General features: G+C 39.6%; 1 protein-coding gene across 1 annotated transcript; it reads left to right on the top strand.

Moving 5' to 3' along the window:
• The first annotated feature begins 3,418 nt into the window (after positions 1 to 3,418).
• LOC145814168 (uncharacterized) lies at positions 3,419 to 5,437 on the top strand. The gene is made up of 2 exons (XM_082910692.1): positions 3,419 to 3,883; positions 4,064 to 5,437. Exons 1-2 carry the CDS (start codon positions 3,419 to 3,421, stop codon positions 5,435 to 5,437), a joined length of 1,839 nt encoding a protein of 612 aa, XP_082766818.1.
• Positions 5,438 to 15,220: the final 9,783 nt, after the last annotated feature.

Genomic DNA, 15,220 nt, shown 5'->3' with positions numbered 1-15,220 from the left:
CTCTTTATCAAGAGGCATCTCACAATATATATAAAACAACATATATCTCAACCTGTATCATTATTATGCATTATTCTTTTCATTGTTAGCAATCCCCATATCATATTCAATTGCATGATATATACAACACATTCAGCAATGTAATCAACATATGCAATGCTACACTAAACTTCTATAATGAAGCAAGTTTCAAGATACACCCATTTACTAAAACATACTCAACGTTTTACAACTTAAGACATATATAAGGCTCTTAAGTTCAACAATAATACAAAATCTAAATACAAGATTACAAATCGATAAACACGTCCGGGTATTTTTCGCGGACTTCCAACTCACGTTCCCAAGTGGCTTCCTCCACTCCGTGATGTTTCCACAAAACTTTGACCAAAGGGATGGTTTTACCTCGCAAAACTTGATCCCGCCTATCCAAGACTCGAATCGGTCTCTCCTCATATGAGACATCCTCATCAACCACTAAATCGGTCCAATCCAACACATGTGATGGATTCGGCTCATACTTCCGAAGCATACTCACATGAAACACGTCATGTACTCCGGACAGCTGCAGCGGTAAAGCTAAACAATAAGCAACCTCGCCAATCCTCTCAAGAATCTCAAACGGACCAATGAACCGAGGGGACAACTTCCTGCTCTTCCCAAACCTCATCAAACCCTGTCTGGGTGATATCTTCAGAAAGACATGATCACCCACTTCAAACACCAAAGATCTCCTCCTACGGTCGGCATAAGATTTCTGACGACTCTGTGCAGTAACAAGCCTCTTACGGATAAGCTCAACTTTCTCCGTCGTTTCCCTCACCAACTCCGGACCCAACAGAGGTGCATCACCCACCTCGGCCCAACAAATAGGAGATCTACACGGTCGGCCATACAAGGCCTCAAATGGTGCCATATCGATACTAGACTGGAAACTGTTGTTGTAGGCAAACTCCACCAACGGCAAGTGCCTCTCCCACGACCCACTAAAGTCTAAAAAAAAATTTGGGTGAAAAAAAAAACTTATTATTTTTGTATATTTTTATCTTTTAGGTCATAAATACTTTTTAGAATTCGAAAAATATAATTTTGATTTTTATTGCTTTCAAATTATTTTAAATTTTTTCAAAAAAAACAAATCTAAATTTTTTTTTGTTTTTTTTTTAATCTTTTAGGTCATAAATACTTTTTAAAATTTTAAAAATATAATTTTAATTTTTATTGCTCTGAAATTATTTTTTAAAAAAACAAATCTAAAAATTGTTTTGAATATTTTATTTTATTTATTTTTTTGGGGTAGAGCAGGTAAAGATCAGGGGATCAGCGGTGACATTTCCCTCCTAAAATTCCCTCCTTTTTTTTTCCCTCATCAAATCTCCCCAAATCAATCACCACGATTTCATTCTTTTACATCCTTATCTCAGAATTCGTAGTTCTCTCTCCCTCACGATTTCACTCTTGATCGTAGTTCTCTCTCCCTCACGATTTCACTCTTGATCGTAGGGTTTGTGCCGTTTGCTGCTGCCGTGCGAGATCGGTGCTTCAGTCTCCCATTACAGGTTTGTTCCTTTTTGTTTTGTATCTCAATGCCCCTGCTTATCTCTCTCAATTTCTTAAATGAATCTATGTTTGTCTATTTTCACTTCTTCTATTATTTAGATTTTGGGGTTCTCTGAAGGATGCTTTTTCCAAACAAATTCCATGCTTGAGTTGGGGAAGATGGGGCCTTTACGGGTTGTCCAGTACAATATCATTTTGAAATGCAAAACTAAAAGGATATGAAATTTTAATGAACACCTAACCTGAATCCACATCAAACGTTTAAGTTAGAACATGGATTTGCCTCTGTATGAGAGGATGCATGTGCCCATTCACCAGGAATTTATTCATCTTCTCAGTGGGCCTTTTACTTCAAATATTAATAAGAACCCACAGTGACTATTTATGTAAGGTAATAAAATAAGAACACTTCTACTGGTGCATATGAATAAGAGAGGCTTTAAAATCTGTTCCATCTTAAACCCAATACAAGTCACCAATTCTGAGCCTGTTAGTGCCCCTACTATGAGTGTTGACATTTCATCCTTGCCCCCAAGGCATAGAGGTGGCTTATTTGTCATACCTTAAGTAACCCACTTCCATGCTGAAGCTTACTGGGATTCTCTTTCATGTAGCCTTGCTCACTGAAGCACCTATTCAGGAGTTGAAATTCTGTCTCACAAAGGAAATGGTCTATTGCATCCAGTATAAGAACACTCTGGAGACAATGTAATGTTAGAAATAGAGGATGCAGTAAGATATTATACCATAAAGCTTAAGGGCCAACTTCTGATTTTTTACGTGTTTGAATGTGAATATAAAAGCATAAATACAATGTAGTAATTGAAAGCACATGCTTTAGTAGTTAAAATTTGCAACCAACTTAATTTAAAATTTGAGAACACATGCTTTAGTAGTTGTATATAAAAAGGCTGTTTGGTTTCCACTTATTTGCAACTTATTTTGTTTAAATTTTGAAAACACATGCGTTAGTAGTTGTACCTAAAATTGTAGGGTGTTTGGTTCCACTTATTTTGTTTTCAGCTTATTTTCCTTTTTAGCTCAAAAAAAGTTTAAATAGCTTAGTTTTTTAAGTTGGGTTTTAGATGGTTTTTTAAGCTAAGAGAGTGTTTGGGGTGTACTACAAAAGTGCACTTTTTATTTTTGATCTTTTTATCTTGGGCGAATTATACTAACGGTCCCTATAGTTTGAGGTTTGTGTCACTTTGGTTCCCGACTTTTCAACTGGTTCATTAATAGAAAATTTAGAGGCAGTGGCTGGATGTAATTTGTGCTAGGGCTTTTTAGGAGACCTGAAAATCCCTTTTAGATAAACATAGAAGTTTCATCAAAGAGGGGGTATTGATTGGTGTAGTGGTAAATGCTTGAGTTCCCGTGTATGAAAATATGGGTTGGAATTGAAAAATGTAGTCCCTTCTCACAAATATTACAGAGGTTAGGCCTGTAGCCACCCTTAGTCCTTTCCTATGCCCTTAATTTGTAGGAGCCCATTAGGTAATGTCCTTTAAGAAAGATATTGGAATGAATTGGAATGGTACATTGCCATGCTAGCTGCCTTTTACCATTTAACAGACATTAAAAATATATATATTTTCTTGTTTTTTTGTTGATAAATGTAAAAAACACTTAACTTAATACATAATATATGCAGATATAATAGAACTTTAAAGGATTTGTTGGTCGAAACCTTGATACAAAATTAAAAAAGCCTATAGGTAGATGCACCTTTATTGATGATGATGTGTCACTCTACACTTATATTAACTACTTTGTCTTCATGTTTAAAGAATAAATAAATAAAAAATAAAAAATAAAAGGTTGTGTCCTATTGATATTAACTACTATCTTATGATCAGACATGGACAGGAGTTGGATATTAATTTCTGATAGATTCAGTCAGCCATATGTAGATAGAGTGAACTCATTTATTGAATTTGCAAAGGTTCATTTGGGTGAGGCTAAAGAGATTAAGTGCCCATGCATCAATTGTTGTAACTTTTATAAGCAGGAGTATGATAGTGTGAAGGCTCATTTGCTCATAAGTGGGATGATAGTATCATACACCACTTGGTTAGAACACGATGAACTTCCAGAACACAATAACCTTGATGAAAGCAATGGTGAGAATGATGAGGATGAAGATGAATATGATGAACTGATAGAGGACTATCAGATGGGGAATTTTATGGAGGGTGATACTCTAGAAAGAGAGGATGTACAACATTTTGATAAATTGTTAGATGCTTCCCAATGTTGCTTGTACCCAAGTTGCAAAAACTCAGATACTTTGTTATCATTCGTTATTCAGATGCTACATGTGAAGGTAGAAAATAGGTAGAGCAATAAGTCTTTTGACAAGGTTTTGGAGATACAAAGGCGATTCCTATCAGAAGGCCACGTGGTGCCAAGGTCAATTTACGAGTGCAAGAAGTTGCTACGTGACTTGGGCTTGGGGTACGAGCTCATCGATGCATGTAAACATGATTGTGTACTATTCTGGAAGGAGAATGCTCACTTGGAAAAATGTCCCACATGTCAAGCATCTAGGTACAGAGTAAATGATAGCAAGGGTAAGAAGATCCCTCACAAGATATTGCGTTACTTCCCATTGACACCTAGGTTGAGAAGATTGTACATGTCTAGGAAGACGGCAAAAGACATGAGATGGCATAGTGATAAGCGTGTGGATGATGGTGTAGGGAGGCATCCAGCTGATTGTAAAGAGTGGAAGGAATTTGATTTGCATTATCCAGAGTTTGCCCAGGAGACTCGCAATGTTAGGTTGGGCCTAGCCACCGATGGGTTCAACCCTTTTGGGAACATGAGCACTTCCTATAGCATGTGGCCTGTCATACTCATGCCCTATAACCTCCCACCTTGGAGATGTATGAAGGCCCCATTTTTCATGATGTCCTTACTTATTCCTGGACGTAATCAACCAGGGACTGATATTGATGTCTACCTAAGGCCATTGATTGATGAGTTGAAGGAGTTATGGGAGAATGGCGTGATGACTTACGATGCCTCCACTGAACAGACCTTCCGGATGCATGCAGCTGTAATGTGGACCATAAATGACTTCCCTGCGTATGGTGACTTATCTGGATGGAGAACTAAAGGTTATTTGTCTTGCCCTCCTTATAATGATAATCCATTGTCACGTGGGTTGATCGGTAAGATTGGGTGGGTGGGTCATCGAGCTTACTTGCCTTATAACCACCTTTGGAGGAAAGACAAGAAGTTTGATGGTTTAACTGAGCTTAGAAAGAAATCCTTGGATTTACCGGTGGAAAAAGTAATGGCTCAATTGGATCAATTACGGGAAGTCAAGTTTGGAAAGGATCCTACCAACAAGAAAAGACCACGAGAGTCTGAAGAATTGAATTGGACAAAGAAAAGCATAATGTGGGAGCTACCGTATTGGAAGAAATTAAACCTCCGACACAATCTTGATGTCATGCACATTGAGAAGAATATTTGTGAAAACTTTTACAGAACGATGTTGGCCATAGATGGGAAAAACAAGGACACGTACAAAGCACGTGATGATTTGCAAGAAATGGGCATAAGGCAAGAATTGCATCTACAGAGGAAAGATAACGGATCCGTTGTAAAGCCTCGGGCAGCCTACACATTGGATTCTCGACAAATAGATGGTTTTTGTGAATTCTTGAAGTCGATTAGTTATCCAGATGGCTATGCAGCAAACATCTCAAGATGTGTGACTTCTAAAAATGGAAGATTATCAGGCATGAAAAGCCATGATTGTCATGTCCTGCTTCAGCGACTTCTACCAATTGGCATGCGTGGTTTTGTGAACAAGGAGATCTGTACAACACTATTTGAGTTGGGCAACTTCTTCCAAGAACTGTGCTAAAAAACATTAAGGCAGACTGATTTGGAAAAAATGGAAGAACGAATTGTGCTCATACTTTGCAAGTTGGAGAAAATTTTTCCTCCAGCTTTCTTTGATGTGATGGTCCATTTGGCTGTTCACTTGCCCCATGAGGCCATGTTTGCTGGACCGGTGCAATATCGATGGATGTACCCGATCGAAAGGTAATCATTATGAACATATGGCTATTTGTTAATTTGTTATAACTAAACTATTGTACAAAAATCCACCCATAAAAGACTAATGTTTAAGAAGTAATTTTCTTGCATCAAAAAGCATAATTTTCATTGTCAATTTTTGTTGAAGGTTTCTCGGGACTTTGAAAGGGTATGTCAGTAATAGAGCACGTCCAGAAGGTTCTATCGCTGAGGCTTACATTGTGAAAGAGTGTCTTACTTTTTGTTCAATGTACTTAAAAGGGATTGATAAACCTGAACAAAATGATGATGGTGGTGAACGTGGTCCCGGGATGGAGGTCTTTACCCAAAATGCTCGTCTATTCTCACCTATCACAAGGGCTCTTGACCCTTCACAAAATGAACAAGAAATGGCTCACTGGTTTGTGTTGTACAATAGCTCTGAGGTGGAGCCATATATTGAGTATGTATTTAAGTTTAATTACGTTTATGCATAATCGTTCCATTTTGTTTCGAACTCTCAAATTTAATTACGTATATCACATTTCCTTGGGTAGGGAGCAGAAGAATATTTTACATAATCTACAAGGACGTGACATAACTCGGGTACAACGAGAAGAATTTCCAAAATGGTTCAAAAATCGTGTAAGATATACTAAAGAAAATAACTGAATACAATTGTTGAAACTTTCAATTCACATTAACTTAGTACACTTGTCATATGGTGTTTTATGTAGATGAATGATTTGCGAACGAAAGGGTCACCTGAAGCAACTGACGAATTGTGGTCATTAGCAAATGGTCCTGGATCGGTAATTGACTTTTATTCTGGGTGCATCTACAATGGAATTCGATTCCATACTAGAAACCGTGAAAATCGTCGTACCTGCCAAAATAGTGGGTTGGTCGTAGAAGGGGACCATAATGGGAACCAAATTAATTTTTACGGCTATTTGTGCAAAATATGGGAATTGAAATACTTGCATGGGGGTACAGTGGTTTTGTTCCAATGTGAATGGTATGACACCGGTCACAAGAATAGAATATACTCCGATGAACATGTCACAAGTATTGATGTTACAAGACTTTGGTATAAAGATGACCAATTTGTTCTACCTAGTCAGGTAAGACAAGTATTCTACGTCAATGATACCAGCAAAGGCAAAAATTGGAGAGTCGTTGAACGTGTTAAGCATCGGGGAGTATGGGATATACCAGAGCGGGATGATGTCTCTAATGATGCTTTTCAACAGGAAGAAACCACTGATGGTGTTGGGGTAGTGATCCAAGATAATGATGTTCAATACAGCAGGGGTGATATGGATCCTGAGATCATTTTCAATGATCAACTAATGGCAGAGAATTTAGTTCACAATGATGACACAATCATAGAGTATAATGATGATGAAGATGATGAACTGCATAGACAACCTGATGTTGATGTAGATCCTGATATAGATCTTGATATAGATTATGATATGTAGTGTTTAATTTTTAATTATATGGACAAGTGTTATAATTTAATAATAAATTGCTTGGTTTACATTGCATGGCATTGTTTTTCAAATTTCATAGCATTGTTTCTCTATTTCATTTCATTTAATTATATGTCATATGTACAGTTACAAAGATGTCCAGAAATAGTAAATCATTTCTTAAGCTCGGCGGCTTAGTCCAGAAGATGACGAAATATGAGAAGGATAGGAAAAAAACAATCCAGAAAAATAAAATCAGATTTGATGCTCTAGGGATAAAGTCCCTCAAGAATTCAATGTTTGGTTCTATTGAAAAGGACAATAGTGAAAGTTGTAGGGTGGGAAAGAGAAAGGTGGGTGAAACTGATAATGACGAGGACTATCAACCACTTGATGATGATGAAGGACTGAGTTCTTCAAGTGATAATGGCGAGCCTTTTGATTCTCAAGTGATTGAGGTAATAAATGTGTGTTTAAAAAGTAATTTCTCTATTTTTTTCACTTGTTACTTGTGGTATGTTTAGTTATTTCAAATTTATTTTTTATTAAGCAACCTTAAATTATTGAAAATGTACTAACAATTCTTTTTTATATTATGTTAGGATATTCATACGGGTCCTGGTAGGAAAACAAATAGGTGTGCAGCTCGCCTAATAGCTTCACAAACACCTAGGGAAAAGAGAAGTACTGTTGATGAAGATACACTTACTCTTCCGAGACGACCTGTAGCTGCACAAGTTAATCATTCAGAGAGCACACCTGAGGTCTCGACCCAACCTATCCATCTTCCCGCCTTACATACTAGGCCCGATCAGCTCCCTACCTCCGCCACTCAACCTAACCACCTTTCAAGTCCATGTACTGTAACTAACAGTGGAGGTGAGAAATAAATGACCACTTAAATGAAATGATAATTTCTTATCTCAATATTTATTTAGTGCATTCATGTTTTATGTCGACTAAATTGAATAAAATTTTGGTCATAGTAGCATCAATTCCAGTTTTGGGCAAGAAACGTGTACGAGGACCAACCCGAGGAAAGAATGTGGAGAAGATTAGAAAGGAACGTGGTGATCGAATACCCTTTACACTTAATCGTTTGACCAAAGCAATAGAAGGGGATTATGCCACACCGCTAGCAGCTGCTCTTGGTCAACAAATTCGAGTTCATGCCCCAGTTCGAAATGATGGATGGCTAGAAATTGCCTTTGGGTTAAGAGAGTCCATTGTTACAAGAGTTGGGGTAATTTGAAATATATGTGTTATATATTTAACATGTTATTTATGTTAATCGGAATGATATATAAAATATATTGAATTTTATTATTTCCAATTGTAGCAAACTTTTGACTTTGGGGACTACAATAATGATGTGGATGTGAGATGTATTATTGATCATAAGTGCCAAACTTTGTATAGTGAATGGAAAAGTAGATTACACACACACTACAAATCCCTTAAAAAAGACAATGTATCTGACCTCAAAAGTCAGATACTATATCCTTGTACAAAGGATGATTGGGAATGGATGATTGACAATTTGTGGGAAACTGATGATTGGAAGGTATTTATAAAAATATTTACTAAAGTAACATCCTCCTGTATATTAATACCAAAATTTTTTTTTTTAATTTGTAGGTAAAGTCAGAGAATGCGATGAAAGCGAGAGGTTGTGTGAAGTATAATCATACGAGCAGCTCGAGATCATTTGCATCGCGAGCATCTATCATTGTAAGTGTAGATTTACAAATTTGAACATACTAAATTATAAATATAGAATTTTTTGATTGACTAGAAAATCTAATGAAATGAAAGGTTGTAGCAACCCTCACCTTACTCTCGTCATACTTGCATACATTCATGCATGATCTTGTCTTGTTATCATGTTTTGCAAGTTTTGCCTTGCCTTGTTTGTTTAAGTGTTGCTTGCATGATTTTGTTCCTTGCTTGGCGTATAGCCGAGGTCATCTTGAGCTTAGTTCACCTCTGAACCTTTGTATTTAGAACTATTTTGGAACCCCTTGGTCGACCCCCATCTTCACCCCGGGCATGGTTGCCGAGATGTTTTGCACTTAGAAATCCTTGTCCTCAGGCAGGAATGGCCTAGACTGAGGTGTGGCACACCCCGGCCAAGGTGTGGCACAGCTTATTCAAGTGTCGTCCTCCCTAGCCGATGTCTTTGTTACCCTGTTGCCGAGCTTTGACTTCAGCCGATGTCATTACTTGCCGATGTGTCTTGCCTTAGCTTGCTGCATACGCTTTGTCATAGACTTGTCTTCTCAATCAATCACCTTTTGAGTTGAACCAACCCGGTAGCGCCACGTGTCCGAGCTGATTGTTAAGACAACCGGCAGACCTAGAAACAAATCATTTTGTCTCAAATCTTTGTCTGTAGAGAGAGAGAACCTCTAGAGGAAGGAGGAGAAGTTCTTGAGTGAGAATAGATCTTCAAAGCTTGATCTTCGAGGTTTGAGCCGTTAGATTCGAGCTTTGGGGTAAGAATCTTAACCTACTCTTGTTGTTCTCATTAATCATCTAGCTGCATTGCATGATCGGATCTGTTTTGCATGTCATGCATCGATTTGAAGTTGGTTTTGGAAGAGAAAAATAGTATTCATGTGTTCTTAAAGAAAAGTCTCGTTTTGATCCAAAAGTTTGGAACCAGAACCATGTTTTTGTGTTTGTTCATGCATGATCTTCTTGTATGGGTACCCAGGTCCATGTTTTGAACTCATGGCATGAAATCTCTGATTTTTGTAACAAGTTATGATCTTTGCATTCGTCTTCTTCATGATCATGTTCTTCAAAGGGAAACCCAGGTTTTCCCGACTTTGCTTTTGAATAAGGCCATCGGGACCACACCTCGGCAAGGAGGTGTAGGACCTCGGCAAAGACCTGGTTGGTACCCAGTGTGTTTCCATGAGACAGAAGCAGTGTTTAAACTCCCAGCATGTTTTGTTTTGTTGTTGACTTGGATGTGGTGAGAATGCCGAGATCATTTGCATGAATAAAGCTTGTTTTAAGAATGTGATTGCCGTGTGATTGTAGGACCTTGATCTTTGCTTTGAGCCTACACCTGAAGAACTAGGTGAGTGGTATTTCTAATAAAGCTATGTTACACTGTTTTGATAAATCTTGCTTTGCTTTGTTTTGACGAAAGTATTTGTTAAGCATGAATGAATAGCCCTGTTTTGATGTATCAAGTATAAGCTTTGTTTTGATGTCATCCTTGAAAAGTCCCTTGTGCTGGAGGACTCTAAACTTTCGCAGCACTAAGTATAAAAGGATACGGTCCTTTCTTGGAAAGACTATCGTGTTAAAGCGGGCTACGGGCCTAAGTAACACAAGACCAACATGTTAAAGCGGGCTACGGGCCTAAGTAACACAAGACCATCGTGTTAAAAAGAGCTACGGGCTTAAGTAACACAAGTCCCTTGTGCTAGAGGACTATAAACTTTCGCAGTACCTTTGGCTAATCGATTACGGATCGTGCAGTCTTTGTTTTGCTACCGACGGTTTACCGCGTGGACTTGTTTGTTCAGAAAGCTTGATTTGTGTTTTGCCGATGTCAGTAAGCATCCCTTGAGACTTGTAAGACTTTGATAGATGAATACGGTTCATCCCTTGTTTTGATAAAGTTTTGATGTGTTTTGCTTTGAAAGGATCTCGGCTAATATTCGTAAGGTTCTGGCATGTTTTGTTGGAAAAGACTTCGGCTATATTCATGCAAAACCTTTATTACTTCTACCATTCACTGAGTATCCAAGCTCACCCTCTCTATATATATGTAGGTGATGAGCAAGACGTCGGCGACGCCTAGAATGTGTTTTTGAAAGCTTGTTTTGGATCCATGATTTTGTCGGCCTTGTTTTGTATTCACGTCGGCGATGTCATTTCTTTTATGTCGGCGAATCTTGAAAATCATGCTTCTTGGCTTGTATTCCCTGTATTTTGTATATGTCGGCTCGAGAAGCCTTTTGATCAAGATGTAATACGTATTTTACTTTGTTGTATTCAAATTGTAAAGCTTTGTAAAGATGTATGCCATTTCATTGGACTTATGCACTGCTCTTATGGACCACTTGTATTTCGATTCATCGCTTCCGCATTTGTGAGCCCCGTTTATTATACTCTGATTGTGTTAAGCTTTTGAAAGTTGGCCTTCGGTAATCTCGGATTACTGGCCATCACGGCACCAAACTACTAGGGGCGGTTTGGGGTCGTGACAGAATGGTATCAGAGCACAAGTTCCTCAGTATACATTATTCACACACTTAGTCCTAAAGAGCATAGGATTTCCCTTAGAAAGATGTTAGGATTTGCATCATGGTACTTGCTATATGAATGAGGTGTGCATTGTCTTGACATACCTATTTGTTACTTGTCTACATGGTTATTTGCTCATTTGTTTTAAAGTCACACTTTGCATCATGAGGAGAGGTAGACCTCCAATTGGCCGGGATCAGGCCGAAGACAGATTGGACAGACTGGAAAGATTAGTTGAAGGTTTGGCCCGCGAGTTGAGGCAAACAAGACAGCAGTACGCTAGTGCTACGTTGACTCAGGCCAAGCAGACCAACGGCCGAAATGTAGTTCCGCCTCCACCTCCTCCAGTGCCGCAAGTTCCCCCGCAGCCAGCCTTATATGGGGTTGGCACGATAGCTTTGATCAGGGAGTTCAAGAAGATGAAACCACCGAGATTCTCTGGGGGTATAGAGCCAATGAAGGCTGAGGCGTGGGTTTTAGAAATGGAAAAGTTGTTTGAGATCTTTCCTAGCACCGACACTCAGAAGGTGACGTTGGCAGCATTCACCTTAGATGATGACGCTCACAGATGGTGGATGATGGTTCGAGAAAGCAATCCAGATCTGACCTGGACCCGATTCTTAGAGTTGTTCTACAACAAACACTTTCCCCTAAGTGTTCAAAACTGCAAGGCTACCGAATTCCAGACTTTGACGCAAGGCAACCGAACAGTGGCGGAATACGACCGTGCTTTTACTGAGTTGGCGAGGTTTGCACCTCACATGGCCAACGATGAATACATGAAGGCCAGGAAGTTCGAGAGTGGGCTCCACGGACCGATTCAAGACCGGGTTAACTTGCACAATATGCCGACTTACGCCGAAGTATTGGACAAAGCCATTCAGGTCGAGGCTAACCTGAATCGATACCAGAGCTCGGGGGAGAACCAGCGAAAGAGACAGAACTATGACAATCGCCGAGCACAGCAGGGTACCAAGAAGAAGATGAACATGGGCAGTGCTGGTAACCTAAGGCGAGAAGGTAGTACTAAGCCGACGTGTTTGGATTGTGGGAAGCAACATTTCGGGGTCTATCGTCGGACGTCCGGAGCTTGTTATGAATGTGGCGAATTGGGTCATTATGTGAAAGATTGCCCTAAGACAAAGGCTGATAACAACAAGAAAGGTGAGAATACCTCGGGTTCCGTCCAGAAGGGTAATGTGGGAAAAAGACAGATGAGACAGGGCAGAGTATTTGCGCTAGTACCAGGAGACACTCAGAATGCCGAGACAGTGGTGTCAGGTATACTCCTAATTTGCTCCCAAAATGCCTATGTATTGATTGATTCGGGTTCTACGCATTCATTTGTGTCTGCTAAATTTGCTGAGAAAATTGATAGAGAACTAGAGCCCCTTGATTATGTGTTATCTGTGTCTACTCCATCTGGGAGATCTATAATTGTTGCATCCATCTATAGAGCATGTGTTGTTGTGATTGAGAATGTTGAATTGTTAGTAGATTTAATGCCTCTGGACATAACTCATTTTGACGTTATACTGGGAATGGATTGGTTAGTCGCGAATCATGCATCTATTAATTGTGTTTCGAAAAGTGTCATACTGAGACCCCCGAACCTAGCCGAGGTTATTTTCTAGGGTAAAGGGGTAATGTCCCCACCTTACTTGATTTCGTCCATTAAAGCCTATAAGTTAATTCAGAAAGGGTGTCAAGGCTACTTGTGTAGTATACTGAGTGACCAGAATGGAAGTGTTAATTTAGCCGACATCCCAGTTGTTAGTGAATTCCCCGACGTCTTCCCAAACGAATTGCCTGGCCACTTAGCCAATAGAGAGATAGAGTTTACTGTTGATATCATGCCGGGAACACAGGCGATCTCCAAAACACCCTACAGGATGGCCCCAGCTGAACTTAGGGAATTGAAACTGCAATTACAAGAATGTTAGATAAGGGATTTATTAGACCGAGCACTTCACCATGGGGAGCACCTGTTTTATTTGTTAAGAAAAAGGATGGCACACTCCGCCTTTGTATCGATTACAGAGAACTTAATAAGGTCACCATTAAGAACAAGTACCCATTACCTAGGATTGATGATTTGCTTGATCAATTACAAGGAGCACGAGTCTTTTCTAAGATCGACCTTAGGTCTGGTTACCACCAGCTTAAAGTTAAAGCCGAAGATGTTGAGAAGACTGCTTTTCGGACAAGATATGGCCACTACGAGTTTTTAGTAATGCCTTTTGGAGTGACCAATGCCCCTGCTGCATTTATGGATTTAATGAACAGAGTCTTCAAGCCATATTTAGATGAGTTTGTAGTTGTCTTCATTGATGATATATTGATCTATTCCAAGAGTAACGCTGAACATGAAAATCATTTGAGACTTGCCTTATAGATTTTGAGAGACCAGAAATTGTATGCTAAGTTTAACAAGTGTGAGTTTTGGCTTCCTACTATCTCATTCTTGGGTCATGTGATTAATGAAGAGGGTATCTCGGTTGATCCTAGCAAAATTGAGGCCATAGTAAATTGGCCGAGGCAGACTAATGTGTCCGAGATTCGTAGTTTTCTGGGTTTGGCAGGTTATTACAGGAAGTTTGTGAAGGACTTCTCAAGGATTGCAATTCCATTGGCGCAATTGACTAAGAAGGGAACACTGTATGAATGGAATAAAGATCGGGAGTCAGCTTTCCAGGAACTGAAGACGAGGTTAGTTACAGCACCAGTACTCATACTTCCATCAGGTAACGAAGAGTTTCATATCTATAGCGATGCTTCACATAAGGGCTTGGGTTGTGTGTTAATGCAAGGGGGTAAGGTCATAGCTTATGCATCTCGTCAGTTGAAACCCCATGAGAAGAACTATCCTACCCATGACTTAGAATTAGCGGTCGTGGTATTTGCTTTAAAGATTTGGCGACACTATTTGTATGGAGCTTCTTGTCTGGTTTTTACAGATCATAAGAGTTTAAAGTACTTGTTCACTCAGAAGGAATTGAATTTGAGACAGAGAAGGTGGCTTGAGTTGTTAAAAGACTATGATATGCAGATCCAGCATCACCCAGGAAAAGCTAACAGCGTGGCCGACGCTTTGAGCAGGAAGTCAGATGGAAATTTGGCGTGTTTGACCATGATAGCAGTGGAGCCGACTATTGTGGATGAGGTAAAGACAAGACAGATGGAGGATAAATTCTTCAAGAAAATAGCCAAGGAGATTGTCACGAAGCCGAGATCAGGATACACCATCGAAAATCAAGCGCTCAAGTTTGAAGGAAGGCTATGCGTGGCCGACATCCCAGAGTTAAAAAGGAAGATCTTGCAAGAAGCCCACAACTCCAAATTTGCCGTCCATCCAGGAAGCACCAAAATGTATCAAGATGTGAAGCGGACCTTCTAGTGGCCAAATATGAAAAGAGAAATAGCTGAGTTCGTATTGCAGTGTCTGTGCTGTCAGCAAGTGAAGGCAGAACATCAGAGACCAGCAGGACTTCTACAACCCTTGTCAATTCCTGAGTGGAAATGGGAACACATCTCCATGGATTTTGTGGTGGGTTTGCCGAGGATGCAAAGAGGTATGGATTCAATTTGGGTTATCGTTGACAGGTTAACTAAGTCAACACACTTCTTGCCAGTTAAAACTACGTTCAATGCCGACCGACTTGCCGAACTGTATATGAATGAGATTATTAGACTTCACGGTGTGCCAGTGTCCATAGTATCAGACCAAGATTTGAAATTCGTTTCTAGATTTTGGCAGAGCCTGCAAAGAGCCTTGGGGACTGAGTTGAGGTTTAGCACAGCTTTCCATCCCCAGACTGATAGGCAAACGGAAAGAACCATTCAGACACTTGAGGACATGCTTAGAATGTGTGTGTTGGATTTCAAGG

Source organism: Camellia sinensis, unplaced genomic scaffold (genome assembly GCF_055761805.1).
Source record: "Camellia sinensis isolate YWXY unplaced genomic scaffold, ASM5576180v1 Unanchor1, whole genome shotgun sequence".
Taxonomy (NCBI): domain Eukaryota; kingdom Viridiplantae; phylum Streptophyta; class Magnoliopsida; order Ericales; family Theaceae; genus Camellia; species Camellia sinensis.
This window is presented reverse-complemented; position numbering and strand designations above follow the sequence as displayed.